The 24,660-nt window shown below is 42.8% G+C and overlaps 1 protein-coding gene across 1 annotated transcript; it reads left to right on the top strand.

Annotated features, from left to right (window-relative positions):
• Window positions 1-22,801, top strand: NLRP9 (NLR family pyrin domain containing 9). Its single transcript, XM_038525628.1, has 9 exons — window positions 1-307; window positions 3,093-4,653; window positions 6,251-6,406; window positions 13,244-13,411; window positions 15,452-15,622; window positions 19,004-19,174; window positions 20,481-20,651; window positions 21,115-21,285; window positions 22,411-22,801. The coding sequence occupies exons 1-9, from the start codon at window positions 28-30 to the stop codon at window positions 22,541-22,543; spliced, it is 2,982 nt and encodes a 993-aa protein (XP_038381556.1). The 5' UTR covers window positions 1-27; the 3' UTR covers window positions 22,544-22,801.
• Window positions 22,802-24,660: the final 1,859 nt, after the last annotated feature.

Below are 24,660 nucleotides of genomic sequence, written 5' to 3'. Positions count from 1 at the left end.
TTTCCAAGCTGACAATCCCAGGACAAGATGACTGAATCCTTTTTTTCGGACTTTGGCTTGTTGTGGTACCTGGAGGAGCTCAAAAAGGAAGAATTCTGGAAATTTAAGGAGCTCCTCAAACAAGAACCTCTGCAACTTGGCCTCAAGCCAATCCCATGGACTGAGTTAAAGAAAGCTTCCAGAGAAGATCTAGCAAAGATGTTGGACAAGCATTACCCAGGAAAGCAGGCATGGGATGTGACACTGAACCTATTTCTACAGATCAATCGGCATGACCTCTGGACAAAGGCTCAGGAGGAGATCAGAAGTAAGTACAGGATGAAGGGGCAGGGACCTATGGAGGAAGGTTGATTTGCTGGGAACTTACAAGAATGAAGGTGATCTTACGGGTCAAGAGTCAGGGTCACTGAGTTAGTGGCTATCCTCTCTAGTTGAGAATGTGTTGTGGGTCAAGGAAGACTTGGAGGTCATGGAGGAATTGCAAACCAATTCTGCTCATACACGGGTTAATGATGGACTAGTATGTCCTGTTCATCTAAGGGGTGTCTCCTCATTTTCCTGTCCAAGGCATAGCCCATGCTGTTATGAGGGATGTCCTGGCTGGAACTCTGTGTCTGCATTGCTAGGTATGCTGATATGGAGTTCCATTATGGTAGTTGAGTGTCCTTTTTTTTTTTTTTTTATTCAGGAGAGACAGAGAGAGAGGCAGAGACACAGGCAGAGGGAGAAGCAGGGTCTCTGTGGGCCCGATGTGGGACTCAATCCTGAGGTTCTAGGATCATGCCCTGAGCCAAAGGCAGATGCACAACTGCTGAGCCACCCAGGCATCCCAACTGCCCTTTTGACTAGACCTGCACCAGGGATGATGAGGCAGAATCCTGACACTAGGAAATAACTATAGAGAGCTTATGCCCCTGGCCCTACAGTGAACAGTTCCGATGCCTCAGGTCTTTTTATTCCTACCACTACCCTGAAGTTTACAAACGGTGGTCCTAGCAGCATTCCCTTGTGGTAGATGACTTTTCCAGCAGGGACAGATCTGACTCCAAGTCAGTTCTATTTCCACTCATTGATGGGATTTACGCCCTCTGCTGGGAGGGTACTTTATATTATTATTATTATTATTATTATTATTATTATTATTATTATATTTATTTATTTATTTATTTACTAGAGAGATAGGTTGAGTTGTAAGTCCTGGCAAGCAAAGAAACAAAGTGTCAGACAAGTCATTTAAAAAAATGTACCTTTAATACAGTAACTGAAAGCGGTAGGATGTTTTGCCCAATTTTACATGTTATTCTCTCATTGGTTTTTATCTATTTGTGGGAGTAGACATTCTGTTCTGATAAGTAAGTTGAGCTTCAGATGAATTATAATTGCTCTAAAGTCTCACAGTACAAAGTAGTTGAACCAAGGCATGTCTTCTGGTTGTGGACACCATGTGTAGTGGCTAGTGTCAGTTGCCAAGGCAGTTCCTAAGCAGCAAGCCACTGTTAGGTCAGCTTGCCACATGCCCATAAATTTGGTCTGTAAGGACATAATGAGCCCAGATGGATTTAGAAGGCTCATTGCCCACCACACGACAGGAACATGAGATTCAGGCTCATGTCAGTTCCTCTTGTCCCCTGAGTCTCTTGGGGCTATGCAGTGGAGCTCAAGCAGACCTGTGTTATAGGAACCCAGAGAGTCAGAGATCCTGATCTTAGGTAGTGACTACTGACAGCCCTGCTCCCTAAACTCCAGAGACAGACACTAGGTTTATTACCTGGCATGTCTCTGGAGAGTGAGAAACATCCCTGAATTTCTCCAGAGGAGAAAGAAAGACTTGTTTTTATCTTTTAGATTTATTTATTTATTTATTTATTTATTTATTTATTTATTTATTTACTTTTTAAAGATTTTATTTATTTATTCATGAGAGACACAGAAAGAGAGAAGCAGAGACACAGGCAGAGGGAGAAGCAAGCTCCATGCAGGGAGCCCGATGTGGGACCCGATCTCGGTACTCCAGGATCATACCCTGAGTCAAAGGCAGACATGCTTAATCACTGAGTCACCCAGGCATCCCAGATTTTATTTATTTATTTGGGAGAGAGTAAGAGAGAGCATGAGTGAGGGGGAGGGGCAGAGAGAGAAGGAGAGGCAGTCTCCCTGCTGAGCAGGGAACCCAACTCAAGGCTCCATCCCAGGACCCTGGGATCATGACCTGAGCCAAAGGCAGGTGTTTAACCAACTGAGCCCAACTGAGCCCACCTGAAAGATCTGTTTTTAGAAACAAATCTTCCTTTTGCCCGAGAGAGAGGAAGGACCATTGCTACATTCCAAGAATGTTTTCTGTTCATACATCCTTGAACAAACCATCAGTGTCCTTTGCTTGGAAGACATGCAGAAATACTTCACCTAGTGTGGCATATATTTCTCTGATGCAGGTATATTCCTTGTCTACTTTTGGAATTTTGTTGGCCTCCTGTAATGTGTTGCCTTGAACATGGAAGGCATCATCTTAAGGGTGGGTTGAATGAATGATGATTCAGGGATGTGTTTCTGAAATTAACCTGCAGTTAGCATGCTGGAATAGAAATAATTAGTGTTTCAAGTCAGACAGATGTGGGACAGATATCTGATCCTGATATTTATTCACTAGTGCAAATTAATCAAGTGACACTTTCTCCTAACACTTTTTTGGTAAAGTGGGAGTAGAATGAATCCTGATGGGCCGTTAACATGGAAGACACAGTATGTAGGAACATTCTCAGCTCTGATTCCCAGTCAACACTCAGTAAATGATAGTGCCTATGGATTCTTTACTGGGGATATGCCACCCCTTCTTCTGGTTTGGAAGGTAATTCTGAAGCATTCACACTATATGTAGCCTGTAACTCTGAGACAGGCTTCCAGTTTTGGTCAGGTGCTTCCAGGTATGTGATTTTAGATAGATTATAGTCCTGATAAAAACTAAGTTAATGAGCCTGATCCTCTGTGGACATGCAGTAGTCTTTGCACATGTGCTTGAGTAATCTCTAAGGGTTGTTCGGAGTGTCAATGAGTGTGCTTTTTAATTGTCTGGTGTTCTCTCCCTGTGAACTCAGATAAACCAAGCCCATACAGAAATCACATGAAGGAAAAGTTCCGTCTCATATGGGAAAAGGAAACCTGCCTTCCGGTTCCCAATGACTTCTACAAAGAAACCATAAAACATGAGTATGAAAACCTGCATGCTGCATACAGAGCCAGCCAGGCAGAAGAGTCCTCACCCACTGTGGTCTTGCAAGGTCCAGAAGGAATCGGAAAAACAACACTTTTGAGGAAAGTAATGCTGGAATGGGCAGAAGGGAACCTATGGAAGGACAGGTTCACATTTATCTTCTTTCTCAATGGCTGTGAAATGAACATGATTACAGAGACCAGCTTGGTGGAGCTCATCTCCAGGGACCTGCCTCTGTCTTCAGAGCCAGTCGAGGACATCTTGTCTCAGCCAGAGAGGATCCTGTTCATCATGGATGGCTTTGAGGAACTGAAGTTTGACTTAGAGCTTTCGACTCCCTTGTGCAATGACCAGAGGCAGCGACAGCCAATGCAGATTATCCTGAGCAGTTTGCTGCAGAGAAAAATGCTTCCAGAGTCTTCTTTGCTTATCGCATTGGGAACAGAGGGCATGAGAAAAAATTACTGCTTATTGCAGCATCCAAAATACATAACCCTCCCAGGATTCTCTGAACATGAAAGGAAACTGTATTTCTACCATTTCTTCCGTGAGAGGAATAAAGCTCTGAAAGCCTTCAGTTTTGTGAGGGGCAATATCCCATTGTTTGTCTTCTGTCATAACCCCCTTGTTTGCTGGCTGGTCTGTACTTGTATGAAATGGCAGCTGGAGAAAGGAGAAGATCTTGAGATTGTGTCTGAAAGCACCACTTCTTTGTATACATCCTTTTTTATTAGTGTATTCCAATCAAGAAATGAGACATGTCCACCTAAGCACAGCAGAACCCGACTGAAAGGCCTGTGTACCTTGGCTGCAATGGGAGTATGGACTCGTATGTTTGTGTTTTGCCATGAAGACCTCAGGAGGAATGGTATATCTGAGTCTGATACCTTGATGTGGATGGGCATGAGAATCCTTCAAAGGAGTGGTGAATACTTTACCTTCACACATATGTGCCTCCAGGAGTTTTGTGCTGCCATGTTCTATGTGCTCAAACAGCCCAAGGACAGTCCTAACCCTGCCATTGGAAGTGTGACCCAGCTTGTAACAGCAGGTGTAAGTCAGGTCCAGAGCCCATTGTCTCGGATGATAACATTCTTGTTTGCGTTTTCAACTGAAAAAATAACCAACCTGTTGGAGACATCCTTTGGTTTTCTCTTGTCCAAAGAGCTAAAGCAGGAAATAACCCAATGCCTTAAAAGTTTAAGTCAGTGTGACCCCAATCAGGTGGCGGTGAATTTCCAGGAATTGTTCAGTGGTTTGTTTGAGACCCATGAAAAAGGATTTGTAGCACAAGTGATGGATTTCTTTGAGGAAGTTAATATTTATATAGGTAACACAGAAGACTTGGTGATATCTGCATTCTGCCTAAAACACTGCCAAAATTTGCGGACACTTCACCTGTGTATAGAAAATGTCTTTTCAGATGACTCTGGATCCATCATAAAGTGAGTCCATCTATGAATCTCTCCCACCCACACACCCCATACTTGTAGCTTGTTTTAGTTTCCAACGGGTCCTTCATTGATCCTTATACTTAAAAAAATACATGGCTTTTGTAATCAGAGAGACTTTGCTTTGAATTCTGGCCCTACTATTTGCTAGCTATGTCACCATGAGCAGTAACTTCTTAAATTTTTCTATCTGTGTAAAGAAGGGTAACAGTTTACCTACTTCATGGGGCCAATATGAGGTTGAAAGGTAAGCGGCTTTTAACATTGCCGTGAGCGTGCCCTCCCCCCCATCCCTCGGCCCATAGCATTTGAGCACACCGCTGGGAAGGGACTCTTGGAAGCTTGTGCAGTTTCCTCTGAATTTTGCCTGTGGGCTTTTCCTTTTTGCTATTCTAAACTTATATCTTTTCATCTACTAGTTCAGATTACCAACTCATACTTCAGCTCTCAAATACATATCACCTTTCATGGTAACATTTTTGGGTTTTAGTTTTTAAATTGAGGTTTCAGGTACACAACATCACGATTCAGTATTTGTATATGTTACAAAATGATCACCGCAATATGTCTAGTTAACAGCCATCACCAACATAGCTACACAATTCTTTTCCTTGTGATGATAATTTTTTAAAGATTTTATTTACTTTTTAAAAAAATTTTAAATTATTTATTCATGAGAGAGACACACACACAGAGGCAGAGACACAGGCAGAGGGAGAAGCAGGCTCCATGCAGGGAGCATGACTCCATCCCGGGTCTCCAGGATCATGCCCTGGGCTGAAGGCTGCGCTAAACTGCTGAGCCACCCAGGCTGCCCGTTTATTTACTTATTTGAAAGAGAGAGAGACAGAGATAGCATGAGCAGAAGCTGGGAGGAGGGGGCAGAGGGAGAGGGAGAAGCAAACTCCCCGCTGACCAGGGAGCCCAACTTGGGGCTTGATCCCATGATGTGAGCCAAAGGCAGACGCCTAACTGACTGGGCCACCCAGGCATCCCAAGAATTTTTTTTTTTTTAAATTTTAAGTAAACTCTATACCCCATGTGGGCCTCAAGCTCATGACCCCAAGATCAGGAATTTCATGGTCTACCAATTGAGCCAGCCAGGCACCCCATGATGTGAACTTTTAAGATCTGTGGTCTCAGCAACTTTCAAAAATATACTATAGTATTATTAACTACAGTCACCATGCTGTACATTACACCTCCATGACATTATTTTATACCTATATGTTCATATTTTTGGGTATAGTTCCGCATCTCACTGATGGATCACCAAGTATCAACCTTTATTTATACAACAGTCAAGTACTGTCACCTAAAAGAGGAAGAAGTAGATACTGAATATGGCTGAGTAGCTTGTCTGGAGTCACAGAGCTAATAAGTGTTTCCAATGGGGCTTGATCCCAATTGTTCTGGGATCAGGGTCCATTTCCTTAACCACTAGGCCATGTTGACTCAGTGCCCCTCCTGCTCTGCCCCTCTCCTTGTACAGGCACTGGTGCTCATCTGTCAACTTTGCGGGGCGCTGGGAATGGAGTCCTCCTTGTTCTGAGCCATTGGAGAGTCAACATCTTTGTTCTCTCATTGACAGTGAGAAGCTTTCCTTTTGGCAAGACTTTTGCTCTGTGTTCACCACCAATGAGAACTTCCAGATGTTAGATTTGGACAACTGTAAGTTCAGTGAGGCCTCCCTGGCGATTCTCTGTAAAGCTCTGGCTCAGCCCGTTTGTAAACTCCAAAAGTTTGTGTAAGTTGGATGTTAATCTGTTCTTTAAAATAGCTTGAGTTTCATTCTTTCTACTCTGGGTTTTTTTCAAAAGACCAATGTGTAAGCACAGAGCTACAATCCAATGTCTTGAGAAAATTTGGGGGGCACTTTCCCTTATACCAATGTTTTATTGAGCAAGAAGCAAACTATGGCAGACAGGGGACTTCAGAACCAAACATGGTCCAGGGGCTCAGTCCCCAGTCATCAAAGGTCCGTTTCTAAGCACAAATGGGGAAGCGCTTGGTTTTCTGTGGCAGGTGGCTGCCAGAGACTACTCCCTTTCTCAGCATATCAGCTTGCTTGTGTGTAGCCTGTTAGTAGGAAGCTACAAGTTCACACTGTCATGAAGAAAGTGTAAGTTTTTAGAGCAGAGTATGCATTTTCAGTGACACCAGCCTTACATTTAGGTTATGTGATCATGTGTGTTTTGGTTGGGGGGTATGTGAAACTGTGGCCTCCATTTTGGTTCTTCTTTAACAGATGTTTTAAATGTAGTGGTTGGAGAGCTGCAGAGGGAAGTTGGTAACATTTGCTGTGATGTTGATGGGTGATTAAATGTTTCCCAAGTATTGAAGGGACCACTGGGAAAATAACCTTAAGTTCATGAAGGAGAAAAATAGTAAGAATAAGCATAGAGACTAGGCAGCATTTATGAAATAGCTCTTTAGCACAGAGCTGGCTTCTTTAGGCACATTCATCACCTGTATGGTTTCCTTTTAATCCTCAGTCTCACTGTCACCTTGATACAGATCAACAAGCCACAGAAGCCCAGAGGAGCACACAGCTACTCCCTGATACTTTGGGTATCTGAGTTTGCCTGGGCCATGTTCTCTTCACCTCCAGAAGCTTATCAATTTCTGCTTAAATGTAACTCCTTCAGCTCAAAGCTTACTTCTTTTTTTTTTTTTTTTAAAGATTTATTTATTTGAGAACTCAGGGGGAGGGGCAGAGGGAAGGAGAATCTCAAGCTGACTTCCTGATGAGTGTGGAGCCTAATGCAGGGCTTGATCCTAGGACCCTGAGATTATGACCAGAGCCTAAATCAACAGTCAGTTATCTAACCTACTGAGCCACCCCAGTGCCCCAAAGCTCACTTCTTCATGGAAGACTTTCTATGCTCTCAAAGCACTTTTTAATGTCTTTTTCATCATGGTTACCACACATCTAATTATTGGTCAATGTCTTTGTGCGGAAGAGTTAAAGTAGCAGGTCTGAGACTGTTGTCCCTAGAAAAGTCTGCTTACTGGGCTGGCCCTTGGCTGGCATGTTGGAACTTGGATTTTGCGGAGAATTCTCACCACCCTAATTGATAAGGGGAGCTCACTGTTCCCATACTGTGTAAACAACATGGTTTATATTGAAGACTTGCTTTCCTTCTGTGAGTCTGAGATTTTGGCTCATGCTGGGCAGTGGGTGCCTCTGTGATCAACCCAATAAACACCCTGGGTGCTGAGTCTCCAATTGGCATCCCTGGTAGATGATTTTTCACAAGTATTGTCACAGTGTGTTGCTGGGGGAATTTACCATGTCCTGGTACAGACTCTTGTAAGCATGCATCTGGTTTCCTCTGGATTTTGCCCTTGTGCCTTCTTCCTTTGCTGATTTTGCTTTGTGTCTTTTCACTGTAATTGATCATAGCCATGAATGTAACTATATGCCAAGTCTTTGGGGTCCTAGCAGGTCACTGAAGCTGGGGGAGGTCTTGAGGACATAGTGTTTCTGTGTTGGGTACAGTACCATGATGGGCGAGATGACACCTTGTTGTCCTCATATATCCAGCTAGCAAAACACAGAGTTTGGTAGGGGCTTATTAAATATCTGTTGAATGAATGAATGGACCCCTGCATTATGAAAATGGGTTCTTTATTTCACATAAGGAAACTGACTGAGAAATAAGCTGGTAAAGACTCCACACAGAGTAAAACATGGGTCATTGCACTTTTGTTTTCTTCTGGGAAATGTGTTAAAGTAGGGGACTAGTGTGTTCACAAATGGGCTTTCAGTATATGAATTTTAGTGCCAGATATGAGGAATAGTATAGCAAGGGAGAGGTCGTGAGTGGGCTTGAAATGAGAGGTCTGTTGGTGAATTAATTAATTAGCTAATTAATAAATTTTTTTTGTTGGTGGATCTTCATGACAGCATGAAGGAGATGAATAATTTGAGACATCCAGGTGAAGGCATGAATTAAAATGTCCATGTCTTCCCTCAGGTTGCAAAATGAGGAAGATATTTCCTTTTCACAGTGTATGTGGAAACCGGTTGTTGGTATTATACCTAAAATTATTTGGCTCTGTGCCTAGAAAGTATCACTGGATTCATTTTTAAGTGGCCAAACAAGATAGAGATGGTGAGTTTGATCGTTTGTTGTACCAAATATCTAGCCATATGTCTTGGAATTGAGAAATAGTATTCCTTCCTTCCTTTTTTCTCCTGTTCATGGGATTTTAAAAACAGTGTAATTGGGGGCACCAGTGTGGCTCAGTTGGTTAAGCATCTGCTTTTGGCTCAGGTCCTGGTCCCAGGGTCCTGGGATCAAGCCCTGCGATGGGCTCCCTGCTCTGTGGGGAGTTTCCTTCTCCCTTTCTCTCTGCTGCTCCCCCTGCTCATGCTCTCTCTCTCAAATAAATAAATACAAATCTTAAAAAACAAAAACAGTGTAATTAGTAGGATGAATAAAAAATGGGGAGCCTGGCTCATTCCTTTAACTTCAACTCCAATCTCTGTCCCGGTATAGGTTTTGGGGAATGTTGCAGGTAATAGTATTTGGGAATAGACCATCCCATCTGTGATTCCTTGGGTCATACCCATGCTGTGAGCCAGGGAATCCATCCACTTCTCTCAGTCTCTGCTGCTGCTACTCAGCCTCCAGAAACCAGCACCAGTTACCTGGGATGGTCACTCTGATAATTTCTGCCTCAGTATCTTGGATCCTGTTTTGTCTTCTATCAGTGTATGTTTTCTTTCCTCCATATACATGCCAGAGCAATCTTAAAAAATAACATACCTTAAGACCCTTTCCATGATTTCCCATAACAAGGAAAAAAATTCTACCGGGCATGAGGAGTAGAGCATGGCCATGTGGTATGATCCCTTCCTTCTCTCTGGTTTATTCTCCCCTGCCACTGCCCCCACTGGAGGCTGTAGCCCAAGGACGGTAACTCTTTCAAGTCCTTGACTGAGCTCATTCCTGCTTTAGAATCTTTGTTCTGGCTCTCCCCATTTCTGGACAGTCTTTCTCTAGACTTCCACTTGGTAAGCTCTTCCAAATGCCTTCTCGGACCACCACTCACCCAAAACTGAGCAGCCCCCACCCCAATCACTCCATAACCACATCCTGTGTGCTCTTGTCATGAAATTCTTTCTTCCTTTTTCTCCTGCATCTCCCCTGAGCACAGCATAAGTTCTGATGTGCCTGGTCCTGAGCCACCAGTTCTCGGCTATACCCTCCATACCCTGGCCCACAGTTGGAAGGTAAGGATTTGCTGGTTGAAGAGAGAGCACAGGTAGTTTGTGGCAGTTGAGTAGGTTGAGGATCATCCTTTAAAGCAGAAGATCTTGTGTCAATAAGTATCTGTATCTTTCCCCAGGAATGCCTTTAGAGTGTGGGCCTTTCTTCTGTTACTTACCCTCCTCCCATCTTGCACCAATGCTACCTCTCTCATAAGTACCACAAGACACTAGATTGCTACTGAAGAGTGTATGCCTATTTTGGACAACTTTACTGATTTCTTAGCTTAATCTTGCTTTTGTGTCTTGTTATGTCCAGCTGAGTTTATTATTCTCTGTACATCATTATGTCCAAAGGCTTTTTCAAGAGGCTCTCTGAGTCCACAGTTGGAGTGCATTTGAAGCTAACACTCTCTCCCTTTTAATGGTACCCTTTAATGATGAGAAGGCACATTGAGTGTTTGAGATGTTTTTTCCTTATTTCTTTGAGTCTACTGGCTTATTTCTTAAATGTGGGTTTGTAGAGTACAGATTTTCCTCCAGTTTTATAGAGGTATAATTTATACATAATACGATATTAGTTTTTGGTGTATGACCTGATAATTTGATAAATGTACACATTGCGAAGTGATGGACACAATAAGTCTGGTGCATCACTTCATAGAGTAACACATTTTTTTCTGTAGAACTTTAAGAGAATTTGAAGATCTATTCTCTTAGCAGCTTTCAAATACACAAGACCGTATTATTAACTCTAGTATAGTCATGCTGTACATTGTATTCCCAGGACTTATTTATCTCAAATTGGACATTCATACCTTTTGACTCCCTTCACCCCTTTCACACGGTCCTCTACCTCCACCTCTGACACCCACCAATCTGTTCTTTGTATCTAGGAGTTAGTTTGTTTTTAGGTTCCACATAAAAGTGGAAACACACAGTGTTTGTCTTTCTCTGTCTGACTCATTTTACTTGCAGATATAGAGATTGATACCATTTTCATTCTTGTTCAGTTGTAGGTCATCTCTCTCTCTCTCTCTCTCTCTCTCTCTCTCTCTTAATCCTTTGGTAGTGTTTCAGATTCTTCTTTATCCTTACAAGTTTACCAGTTTTAATATAATGGATCCCTGTGGGAAATTTAACTTAATTTTCCTCGTACTTCCCGTGACTCTCTGAATTGTAGAATGGACAAATGACTAATAAAGCAAATAACTCTTAGTTTTCCTGAACTTAAACACAATTCTATCAGAATTGCTTATGTCTGCTCCAGTAGGGAGGCAAAATCTTGGAACCATTTGTCTTAAGTCATCAAGATAAACTTAGATTTTTATAGGATTTGGACATAATGCAAAGAGATAAAGTGTTCATGTGCACTAGAGTACTGGGCAGGGGTTCCATTCATTGACTCAGTCGTGCTTTCAACAATCTACCTAGGTAAGCACTTTCCTTTCCTTCCAACAGATGGGGAAACTGAGACCTGTAAGGGGTAGGGGCTTGGCAAAGGTCACACAGGTGGTGAAGGGGTCAGCAGGGGTGAGCCCATTAGCCTGGCCTCTGTGGTGCATGGCTCTTAGCTCACCAGGTGCTAATGATCACGATCCTGTGCTTTTTACCTTGTGAACTCCCTTTCCTTAACTATCAGGAAGAGGGAAAGTGAACCAACTGTGTTACCATCAACACTTTTTTTTTTTAAAATATCTATTTAATTATTCATGAGAGAGAGACACACACACAGAGGCAGAGACATAGAGGGAGAAGCAGGCTCCCCACAGGGAGCCTGATCCCAGACTCAATCCTAGGATCACAACCTGAGGGGAAGGCAGGTGCCCAACCGCTAAGCCACCCAGGCGTCCCACTATTAACACTTCTGTTTCAGCTTGTCTCCTTTCCTTGAGGCTGATGGCTTAGATGGGGGTTATTCTTGATTACATGTTTCCCTGCCACGTTCTCTGTTGACTTAGCATTTACTGTTTGCTGCAGCTGCCTGGTTGCCAATCAGTGTTTTCAGGAACGAGGTAGCTTGGGGGCTGCCCTTGTGCACCTCTATGTCTCACAGGTGTCTCCAGATGTCACAGGCACCCTGTTTTCTCTTTGCTGGCCCATCAGCCTGTCTTCTCCTTCCTATGCTGGCCCCCCCAGCCCTTCTTGTGGCCCTCTGCTTCCTCTATCTCTAGCAGGAAGTGCCCTGGGGACCCCCTCACACATTTAGGGAATGACTCTGCCAGAAATTGCCATTATGCTTCCAGGCTGTCATTTCCCTCCTCCAAATATTCTCATCTGTCTTTGGTCTCTAGCCTATTCATAATTCCCATGCTAGTGTTTTAATGTGGCATAATATTTGTTTTACTCTCATTTCTCAAAGTTGATCAGGAGGGGAGGAGTCAGGGTGTGCTCAAGTCATGACCCCAGGAGCTACATTTTATGTGGCCTGTATTTATGAATGCATATAAATGAATATAAAGTATAAATGTGGGATCCCTGGGTGGCGCAGCGGTTTGGCGCCTGCCTTTGGCCCAGGGCACGATCCTGGGGACCCGGGATCGAATCCCACATCGGGCTCCCGGTGCATGGAGCCTGCTTCTCCCTCTGCCTGTGTCTCTGCCTCTCTCTCTCTCTCTCTCTCTGTGACTATCATAAATAAATAAAAATTAAAAAAAAGTATAAATGTAATATGTATATGGCTTATAAAAATCAAAGCCAACATGCATTGGTCATGTTCCAGGCACCACAATAAATTTTAATTTCATAACCATCATAACACTGTTTCATGAAGACACTAAGAAGTTAATCTGCATTTGCCCAACCTTGCAAAAGTATCCAGGAGAAAAGCAAAAATTGGAATAGTTTTCTGTAACCCTGGAAACTGAGTCTTTAATAATGGCAGATATGGTCTTTTGTTTTTATTGTCTCCTTTAGGAAAAAAAAAAAGCCTATAGTTTTTTTTTTTAAACAAATGCATCCTTTCCTTGGGGAGCCCAGTCTTGCTCAGAGCATGAATTCAAATACTGCATTTCCACTGTATGTCAGGCCCTATGCTAGACCTGTAGATGCAACAAGGCACAGACATAGTGTTCCCATCCTGACAGTGTTTAAAATTTAATATGGGATCAGTCTGGCACACCTCCCTTATAGTGTGTGCTGTGGTATGCAGACATGCAGACAGTAGGAAGAAACAGGAGAGGGCCTAGTGGCTGAGCCTCTATGCTTGTCTGTCATCTGAAAATCCCAGAGAGAATGTATAGGTGAGAGTAACCGGTATCTAGAATGGTGTTGTGAGCCTAAGAATGGCAGGCAGGAGGGTTGTGTGGTTCTTACTTTGTGCTTGGACTTCATCGCATGAATCCACCATTTCCCCATATTTTGTAGGTATAATTTTGCTTCTGACTTTGGAAGTAGCCCAGCCTTGCATAAGGCCATTCTTCATAACCCTCATCTAAAACACCTGAACCTGCATGGCTCTAGTCTCTCCCACGTGGATGTCAGACAGCTGTGTGAGATGCTGAAGCACCCTACATGCAGCATAGAAGAGCTGATGTAAGTCTCTGGTTGTCCCTACTCGGTGATGTTTCTTGTCCAGTATGGAATTTGCAGTTTGAATATGTCCATTTCTTTCCCACATCAGCTTTTGTCTCTTGAAAATTTTCCATCTTAGCATCTCCCAACCTCAGAAGAGCCATCTTCAGATCTCTCAGAAAGTTTGTTGTAGCTTTCCTTTCTTTGATACTCACTTGTATTGCTTCTTGTGGAAACCTGACCTTCCCCTTCTTGGTTCTGTCCTCAACCAACCATGCCAAGACCAGAACTCCATTTTTTTCCTCCTTAAGATATATATTTTAAAAGATTTTATTTATTTATTCATGAGAGATGAGAGAGAGAGAGACAGAGACAGAAGGAGAAGCAGACTCCATTCAGGGAGCCTGATGTGGGACTCGATCCCGGGACTCCAGGATCACACCCCAGGCGGAAGGCAAGTGCTAAACCTCTGAGCCACCCAGAGATCCCTTCCTCCTGAAGATATTACTAAGAACTTAAAATGAGGAATCTGATAAATCTTATCAATGATCACAGGTGTGCTCTTGTGAATCTGGTAGGTGACAACATTGAGCCCAGAGGATAAGTAATTTGCCCTACATCACTTCTTCCTCTTGAAAATTACCTGGGCTGCCCCTACCATAGTTGAGGGTCTCTAGACAGGCTCAATCTATGTTTCAGCAGAAAGTAAAAGGGAGAAGTAATAAAGGTAGCAATAAACAAAACCAACTCATTAAACCTACCTGGCAAATGTGCTCTTTCCTGGTTCAGTGTCTTTTCTTTGCTGTAACAGTTGCAAATATAATTAATGGATTCACGTACACTTGGTTAGTTGTAATTCTGTCAAGATTCATCAGGAAAGAGGGGCACATTTCATGCATAAGAGTTGTTTGAACATACAGGCTTTCTATAGATCCTGTTACTCATTTGAGCTATTTCCCTATCATGACATTTGATTTCTCTACTCAGGAGGAAACTTAAAATTCCTTTGTATTTTGATCTACTTCATATTATGCCATTTGCATAGGATTTTAATATTCTACATTAGCATAAGAATTGGGGAACAGGAAATCAGGGGTCAGGTGTAGACATTTATTGCTGAAAACTTTGCCTCTTTGGGGCAGACAATCTGTACTCTTGACTTTGGTTTTGTTTTGGGAGTGGGAGGTCCCCCAAATCAGGTTCTCCCCAGACCATTAGTTCTCAACAGAGAGCAGTTTTGTCCCTCAGGAAATGTCAGTGTCTGGAGACATTTTTGATAGTCATCATTGCCTTGGGAGGACCCTATAGGCATCTAGTGGGTGGAGTTCAGGGATGCTGCTCAACATCTCACAACACACAGGACAGCTCCTGCATCAAAGATTTTTCTGGTTCAATGTGTCAATAGTGCTGAGATTAAGAAACCTGCTCTAGCCTATGAGTAGCTCTCTCTCTCTCTCTCTTTTTTAAAGGTTTTTTATTTTTAAGTAATCTCTATACCCAACTTGGGGGCTTGGACTCACAACCCTGAGACCAAGAGTCATATGCTCCATCAACTGACCAGCCAGGAGCCCCCATGAGATGTTTTTTTAAGCTGCATTAAGGCTCAGACCAGGGTTTCCCAGCCTCAGAACTATTGACAGATAATCAGATCATCAGGCTTATTGAGCTCCAGGTCATTCTTTGCTTTGGGGGGCTGTCCACAACAATGTAGGATGTTGAGAAGCATCCTTGATCTCCCTCTATTAGGTGCCAATAGCGCCCCTCTCCCTTTGTGACCACCAACAATATCTCCAGACTCTGAAAAATGAAAAAGGTGAAAAATCAGTCCCTGTTGGAAACTGGCTCAGATTTTTTTCTAACTTTGGTGGTAAGCAGTAAGAGATTAATAAATAAAGTCATATAATTACACTGTGCTTTTAAAGTCTGGAATATAGATGGCAGATCTGCTGGTGTGAGACCAGAGGCTGGTCTCTAGAGACTAAAGGCTGAGATCCATGGCCAGTTTGGCATGAGCTACTCAAAGCCTGTAGCCATGTCCCACAGCATGTGTTTCATGTGCAGGTTGGGAATGTGTGACATCACAGCAGAAGCTTGTGAAGAAATTGCCTCTGTCCTTGTCTGCAACAAGAAGCTGAAGCTTCTCTCTCTGGCAGAAAACCCCCTGAGGAACGAAGGCATGCTGATGCTGTGTGACGCCCTGAAGCACCCAGACTGTGTGCTGGAGACATTGCTGTAAGTCCATCTGGGCAAGCAGGCTCTGGTGAGACTGTGAAAGTATGCATATGTGCCCCTAGGTAGTCAAGGCAACCAAATGCTTACTGAAGGAGGCTGTAGAGCAGACTCTGTAGTCAGATCTGACTCTCCATGCCCTGCCAATAAAATGCAGTCCACACAAACACCTTCTCCACAGAGGCACCATGAGGTTGAGTTCAAGAGTGGAAAACCTGCCCTTAGGTGCCTTACATCTACTTGAGATGTCCAGTAAATCCTCATTATTGTGAAGAAGGACCATGTCTTCAATATATTGGGTGCTGGGGAGAGGGAGCATATAAACAATTGATACAAGGCATTCATCTGATTCCTTTTAGGAACAGGGTTCATACATTCTAGGTTACTACTGGGATTCTACAGAGCTGCCATTTCTCTCCTCCTATATAGAGTGAAGTGCTTCCTTTGCTTCAGGTGGTCTACCAGGGCAGCAGTAGAGTGGGTCCTCTGTCCGGTGAGGCCACACAGGCAACTTAGTGTTAAATCAGGCAGAATGCTGTGGTGCCTTAAAGTGAGGGCAGGTGCAAGAATACCAAATCCATGGGCATACATGGGTAGTCTAGAAACAAAATTTCTTTGTGTGCACGTATGTGTGCATATAGAGGTATGCATTGTACACACACACACACACACACACACACACACACACAATGGCATCTAAGACAGGAGAGGGAAAAGACTGCTATCGTTGAGATGACATTCTAGACTGTATAAGGAAATCAACAGTAAAATACATTCCAAGAACATTAAACACTGAAACCAAGCTAGGAAGGGAGGAAAAGGAAGGGAGGAAAAGGAAGGAAGGGAAAGGAAGGAAGGGAAAGAGAGGAAGGAGTAAAGGAAGAAGAAAGGAAGGAAGAAAGGAGGGGAGGAAGGAGGAAAGAAAGAGGCCTTTAAGGCCTTTAACTTATAAAGATTAAAATGAAAAATCTTCAAGGGTATGAAAGAAATGACACATTGCAAGATGGAAAGATTTGGCTATTAAACAACTGGCTGATACCATACAATGTCTGGTAATTGTGCTGTATTTTTCTAAAGGGTTCTTCAAGATATATCACTTAAGGGGTTTTTTCACTTATTTGTTTTTACACTTGAATCTTTATTCCTTAAAAATATGTGGAATTTAAGAAACAAAGCAAACAAATGAAGGGAAAAAAAGAGACAAAAAACCCAGGCATTTAAATACAGAGAACAGGGATCCCTGGGTGGCGCAGCGGTTTAGCTCCTGCCTTTGGCTCAGGGCGCGATCCTGGAGACCCGGGATCAAATCCCACATCAGGCTCCCGGTGCATGGAGCCTGCTTCTCCCTCTGCCTATGTCTCTGCCTCTCTCTCTCTCTCTCTCTCTCTCTCTCTCTCTGCGTGTGTGACTATCGTAAATAAATAAAAATTAAAAAAAAATACAGAAAACAAACTGGTGGTGGCAGGATGGGTGACATCATGAAATAGGTGATGGGGATCAAAAGCGCACTCATCGTGATGAGCACTGACGGGTAGAATTATGAAATCACTATTTTGTACACCCAAAACTATTATAACACTGTATGTTATACTTCAATAAAATTTTTTTAAAATGAAAGACTACTTACTAAACATGCAGGAATGTCACTAGTAATTTTAAAGGCAAAAATGTTCAACAGAATGATATACCCTTTACAACAAATGCACAAAATTTTAAAATATATTTCACTTGGCCAGGATTCTGCAAAATGGATAAGTTGCTACTATGATTGGAATATTAATTTGAGTTTTTTCAAAGTTAGCAAGTAAATCAAGAAAGTGAAATGAAAAGTTTTTTTTTTTTTTTTAAAGTTTTAATAGTAAGCTTCAGCACTTCAAAAAAATTTTTTTGGTACAAGGTAGTAATTCAGTATAAGTTAAATTGGCAAAAATGCAAGTGGAGATATTCAGGAAGTGTATGGAGTAGTGAAGTCACTGGAGATTATATTATGCAGCCATTAAAATATTAGTGAGTTTTTAAAATACTGGAAAATGCTTATTATTATTATTATTATTATTATTATTATTATTATTATTTCTTCTTCTTCTTCTTCTTCTTCTTCTTCTTCTTCTTCTTCTTCTTCTTCTTCTTCTTCTTCTTCTTCTTTTTATTTGTTTATTTATTAGAGAGAGAGAGGCAGAGACACAGGCAGAGGCAGAAGCAGGCTCCATGCAGGGAGCCTGAGGCGGGACTTGATCCTGGGTCTCCAGGATCACGCCCTGGGGCGAAGGCGGCGCTAAAGTGCTGCGCCACCGGGCTGCCCGAAAATGCTTATTTCATTGAAAAAAGTATGAATTATGTGCCCATTGTCTGATCTCAAAAATGAGACCAGAAGGAAAACCCATTACAGGTGAGTGGTATTTGCTTACCAGGGACTTATGCTTTCTTCCTGCCAGAGGTCATACTCAAGTGTTCCCTGAAGCCCAGGCAAGCAACTGGAGTGGGTGGGGGGCAGGGTGGGGGTACTGGTGAATTAGCACCTGCCGCTTTCATGGAGAAGTTTTTGTTCCCCTCCACCTATTGTTTGCCATATGACCATCTGTGGTGGAATTTCAGGTAGCTGGCTTGTCTGTGGGAGTAGAAGTGTGGAATTCCTTTTTTTTTTTTTTAAGATTTTATTTATTTATTCATGAGAGACACAGAGGTAGAGACATAGGCAGAGGGAGAAGCAGGCTCCCTGTGGGGAGCCTGATGTGGGATTTGGTGCAAGGATCATGGGATCAAGACCTGAGCCAAAGGCAGATGCTCAACAACTGAGCCACCCAGGTGCTCCCAGAAGTGTGGAGTTCCATGTGAAATCTCTTGATTCTTAAATGTTGACTGCTAATTAAAAATATATGTTAAACATAATGTCAACTAAATTCACCATATCCAGGGATCATGTTCAGTTGTGAGCTACCAGGTTGTGACTTGTACCTTACGCTTTCCACTATTTTCCAAATTTCTGACAGTGGGCTTACAAGAACTCAGAACCACAAAACTAATTTTAAAATAATATTTTAAAAGAAAAATCATGTTTAGTAGGATGTCATCCAGCACATTCCTCCAAATAATAAGTATACCATATCATGGAGAAGGAATGACTTTGGCTAATGTCGCCCAGCTGATGGTGATCTGACCTGGAACTGGAATCTGAGATTCTGTTTCCCAGTTTGAGACGCCCTATTCCCTATTACATTCTTGCCTTTGTGTTTTTGCAGCGGGTGTGCATGCTCTAATCCTCTTACTTTTCTCAAGTGATCATGGAGTAGGAGGAATAACTTGAGTTTTGCATATGGCTTCGTGAAAATATTACCAAAGAGCTAGAGTGGGTTGACAAGTTGAGTTGCATGTGTATCTTTGCAGGCTGATGTGCTGCTGCCTCACCTCTGTGGCCTGTGACTACATCTCCCAAGCCCTTTTGTGCAACAAATCCCTGTCCTTTCTTGATCTGGAGTCAAATTTCCTGAAAGATGATGGAGTGGCATCTCTTTGTGAGGCACTGAAGCACCCAAATTGCCACATCGAGCAGTTGTGGTATGTCTGGCTGTGATTTGCATGCCTGCCAGATTTACTTTTTTTTTTTTTTTTTTTAATCAGCATCCCAGAAAGGAAATGGGAAGGGGTAAAATCATGGGGTCTGCTGAAAGAAAGCAAAGCTAAATGTTGACCCTGCCTGATACGTGTGGGAGTGTCCAGTGTTGTTGATGTGTGTGAGCTTGACAGGACTTGGTAGGACACACTACTCTGGAGTAGGGTCCCTGGCCTCTGGAAGCCCAGAAATGGAGTCCCAAGTGCCCTGGGCTAGCTGGGTGAACTTGTGAGGGTGCTCACCTCTCCTCCAGTGGGACATGAGGATAAGTATGTTTCCCACATCAAAGAATCAAAGTGACCAGCAGGAATAACACAAAGAACTATTACCAAAGACTTGCCCCAAACAAGCATGCAGTAAATGATGGCAGGAGGCATATAGCATAGGAATTGTTCATGGCTTTCACTGGGCACTGGAAACTCTTCTGGGTAGATAAGATGAATTGGTAAATGAAATGCTCCAGTATCTCTTTTCCATGGAGTAAATTTTATGGAGTGTTTCACATACGCGAGTGCGCACACGTACAGCATGATTGCTTAATCTCAGCACTTTTTGCCTAGATCATTCTTTATTGTGGGGAGTGGCTGTCCTGTGCTTTGTAGGATGTTTAACGCCATCTCTGGCTCCTACCCACTAGATGTCAGTAGTACCCTCTCTCTTCCAGTGTGGCAAACCAAAATTGCAAGCATTGCCCAATGTCCCCTGGGGCGGGGTCGGGGGGGTGGGGGACAAATGTCATTCCTGTTTGAGAACCACAGAGTTATATATATATATATATATATATATATATATGTGTGTGTGTGTGTATGTGCGCCTGCACAATGTGTGTGTGCATATACACATGTGTACTCATCAGACTTATTAATACATATATACATTTTAGCAGGTGTTATGTACTGTGGGGAGCTCAGAAATGGGACAGAGACTGGGGACATGAGACTATATAAAATATTCAGGGAGGTCCTCACCAAAGGTAACATTTGTGCAGAGATTTGGAAGAAGTGAGGGAGTATTTGGGCAGGAGCATTGCAACCAGCGAGAACAGGAGCAGAGGCCCCAGGGGAGCAGAGACAGACAGCAGAGTTACAGTCCAGTGTGTTGGGCAGGAAGGTGGAAGAACTGAAGTCATGGAATCATCACCATCTCAGAAGTACTTGGGCACTTCCTCCTTCATATGAGTAAACGAAAACAAGCCAAGCCATGCAAGGTGGGACCTCATGATTGTATCTGTTGGTGTATATTCCCCCCCAGGTTGGCAGATTGTTCCCTCACTTCTCTTTGTTGTAAGAACCTCTCTGATGTTCTTGTTTGCAATGAAAAACTAAAGATCTTGAAACTAGGGAGCAATGACATACAAGATGCTGGTGTCAAGCAGTTATGTGAAGCTCTGAAGCATCCAGACTGTAAAGTAGAGCATCTTGGGTAAGTGTCCCCTGATTGCCTTTATGATAAGACTTACCTATATCAGGACTAGGAAAACATAGCGATTAGTGGTATGTAAAGAAGCAAGTTTGAGAACAAGTGTGTCTGGGATGATCTGATAAGTGAAATGAAGCCTATGAAGCCAGGGCTTGCTCAACTTTGTCTCTATTGATACTTGGGACTGGGTGATGTTTTGCTGTGGTGGGGAAGGGGACTGTCCTGTTCATTGTATGATGTTCAGTTGTATCCCTGGCTTCTTTTTATCTGTGAGATGCCAGTAGAATTCCCCAGCTATGTCAAATGTCTCTAGATGTTGCCACATGTCCCCCAGGGGACATGGTGGCCCTGGTTGAGAACCACTGATCTAGACTGTAAAGTCCCCTGCTCGGAGGCACGGAGTTTGGCATCTCACAGTGGTGTGTCTTCTGGCCTGCCAAAGCCGGTATATTTTTCCCTGTTGCAGGCTGGATATGTGTCAGCTCACTACTGCCTGTTGTGAGGCGCTGGCCTCGGCTCTCACTGTCTGCAAGTCACTGAAGAGCTTGAATTTGCACTGGATTAGTTTGGACCGTGATGGGGCGGTGGTGCTGTGCGAAGCTCTGAACCACCTGGACTGTGCCCTGCAGCAGCTTGGGTAAGTGGATGTCCTTTCCCTCAGTAAAAAGTAACTTCAGGGTGAGGTTAGCCTATGGTAGGTTTTCCTAATTTTGGCATGACTGACATTTGGGTCAGAGAGTCCTTTGCTGTGGGGGCTGTCCTACACATTGCAGGATGCTGAACAGGATCCCTGGCCTCTCCCTGTACATTATATGCCCGTAGCACCTTCTCCTGGTCATGATGACGAAGTTGCTAAGAGACAGTTTAATTGTTTTCATCACAAAAAGTCATAGGGGTGCCTGTGTGGCTCAGTCAGTTAAGTGTCTGCCTTCGGCTCAGATCATGATCCCAGAGTCCTGGAATCAAGCCCCACTTTGGGTCCCCTGCTCAATGGAGAGTCTGCTTCTTCCTCTGCCCCTCCTCCTGCAGTCTCTGTCTCTCAAATAAATATATAAAGTCTTAAAAATAAAAACTATAATAATGTGACATGATGGAGGTGTTAGCTAATGCTAAGTTGGTAATCATTTGGCAATATATATAGATATAGCAAACTAATGTGTTGTATACCTTAAACTTATTCAATGTTATATGTCAATCATATCTCAATAAAATAATAATAAATTAATGGAAGATTACGCAGATTAAAACAGAATAGCTATAACATCCATTCCCTGAAATAAAAACCAAATATCTCCAGACCTTGTCCAATGTCCCCTGAGGGGCAGAATTGCCCCAAGCAAGAACTGCTGCCTTACTATGAACACCACCTCCTGCTAGTATTGCCCATAAAGATGGAACATCAGCTCAGACATGGTGGCAGTTCTGACCCAGAAGCACTTTTCTAGAAGAGTAGTAGTGGTCATCATTGTTCTGAACATCATATTTGCATGTGAAGTGTATGTATTTGATATCTGTTGAGTGAATATTTGGGTGTCCTCCACACACTAGGCCCCTGGATGACACGCTGAGGAGGAACAGAATGGATCATATCCCTGTTGTCTGCATTCCTATCCCATTGGATTAGGATATGTGCTTTCTCTGCACACTCAAAATGATTTTCCCAGTTACTTCCAGAGAAGAATGGCTTGGAAGGAGGCACTGGGATGTAGAGAGGCAAAAAATCATGCATATAGTCAAGAAAACTTTATTTTTATTTTCTCAGGTTGGACAAATCTGTTTTTGATAAGGAGATTCAGATGCTGCTCACAGCTGTGGAAGAGAAAAACCCCCACCTGACCATTTCCCATCTACTCTGGATCAACAAAGAGTACAGGATCAGGGGTGTGCTTACCTGATGGGGAACATCTCAAGTAATCTTCTCACAAAGGCTTCTCACTGATCACAGTGAGCCTTACTTCTCCTAGCACACCCTGTCCTGTAGACTGTAATACATGGTGGTGGGGGCTGTGATTTCAGACCTGTCCCTTTACAGTGTCCTAGTGATATGACTGTGGATGTGCCATAGTGCCTAAGCCCACAACCCCACCTTTAAAATTCCCATCTTACCTTGCACTAGTTAGAGGAACACATTAAATGGATAAATACTCTGGAAAGCATGACTTTATTTTCTTGGTGAATGTCTTGGGATGTAGGAGCTTGGGTTTTTAAGTTCTAAATACTTTATTGTATTCTATTTTTTTAATAAATTATTTTTTTATTGGTGTTCAATTTGCCAACATACAGAATAACACCCAGTGCTCATCCCATCAAGTGTCCCCCTCAGTGCCCGTCACCCACTCACCCCCACCCCCCGCCCTCCTCCCCTTCCACCACCCCTAGTTCGTTTCCCAGAGTTAGGAGTCTTTATGTTCTGTCACCCTTTCTGATATTTCCGTTTCTTCTCCCTTCCCTTATATTCCCTTTCACTATTATTTATATTCCCCAAATGAATGAGAACATATAATGTTTGTCCTTCTCCGATTGACTTACTTCACTCAGCATAATACCTTCCAGTTCCATCCACGTTGCAGCAAATGGTGGGTATTTGTCGTTTCTAATGGCTGAGTAATATTCCATTGTATACATAAACCACATCTTCTTTATCCACTCATCTTTTGATGGACACCGAGGCTCCTTCCACAGTTTGGCTATTGTGGACATTGCTGCTATAAACATCGGGGTGCAGGTGTCCCGGTGTTTCATTGCATCTGTATCTTTGGGGTAAATCCCCAACAGTGCAATTGCTGGGGCATAGGGCAGGTCAATTTTTAACTCTTTGAGGAACCTCCACACAGTTTTCCTGAGCGGCTGCACCAGTTCACATTCCCACCAACAGTGCAAGAGGATTCCCTTTTCTCCTCATCCTCTCCAACATTTGTTGTTTCCTGCCTTGTTAATTTTCCCCATTCTCACTGGTGTGAGGTGGTATCTCATTGTGGTTTTGATTTGTATTTCTCTGATGGCAAGTGATGCAGAGCATTTTCTCATGTGCGTGTTGGCCATGTCTATGTCTTCCTCTGAGAGATTTCTGTTCATGTCTTTTGCCCATTTCATGATTGGATTGTTTGTTTCTTTGGTGTTGAGTTTAATAAGTTCTTTATAGATCTTGGAAACTAGCCCTTTATCTGATACGTCATTTGCAAATATCTTCTCCCATTCTGTAGGTTGTCTTTTGGTTTTGTTGACTGTATCCTTTGCTGTGCAAAAGCTTCTTATCTTGATGAAGTCCCAATAGTTCATTTTTGCTTTTGCTTCTTTTGCCTTCGTGGATGTATCTTGCAAGAAGTTACTGTGGCCGAGTTCAAAAAGGGTGTTGCCTGTGTTCTCCTCTAGGATTTTGATGGAATCTTGTCTCACATTTAGATGTTTCATCCATTTTGAGTTTATCTTTGTGTATGGTGAAAGAGAGTGGTCTAGTTTCATTCTTCTGCATGTGGATGTCCAATTTTCCCAGCACCATTTATTGAAGAGACTTTCTTCCAATGGATAGTCTTTCCTCCTTTATCGAATATTAGTTGACCATAAAGTTCAGGGTCCACTTCTGGGTTCTCTATTCTGTTCCATTGATCTATGTGTCTGTTTTTGTGCCAGGACCACACTGTCTTGATGACCACAGCTTTGCAGTACAGCCTGAAATCTGGCATTGTGATGCCCCCAGATATGGTTTTCTTTTTTAAAATTCCCCTGGCTATTCGGGGTCTTTTCTGATCCCACATAAATCTTAAAATAATTTGTTCTAACTCCTGAAGGAAGTCCATGGTATTTTGATAGGGATTGCATTAAACGTGTAAATTGCCCTGGGTAACATTGACATTTTCACAATATTAATTCTGCCAATCCATGAGCATGGAATATTTTTCCATCTCTTTGTGTCTTCCTCAATTTCTTTCAGAAGTGTTCTATAGTTTTGAGGGTATAGATCCTTTACATCTTTGGTTAGGTTTATTCCTAGGTATCTTATGCTTTTGGGTGC

This window comes from Canis lupus, chromosome 1 (genome assembly GCF_011100685.1).
Source record: "Canis lupus familiaris isolate Mischka breed German Shepherd chromosome 1, alternate assembly UU_Cfam_GSD_1.0, whole genome shotgun sequence".
Lineage (NCBI taxonomy): Eukaryota > Metazoa > Chordata > Mammalia > Carnivora > Canidae > Canis > Canis lupus.
The sequence above is the reverse complement of the archived record's forward strand: the minus strand, read 5'-3'. Positions and strand labels throughout refer to the sequence as shown.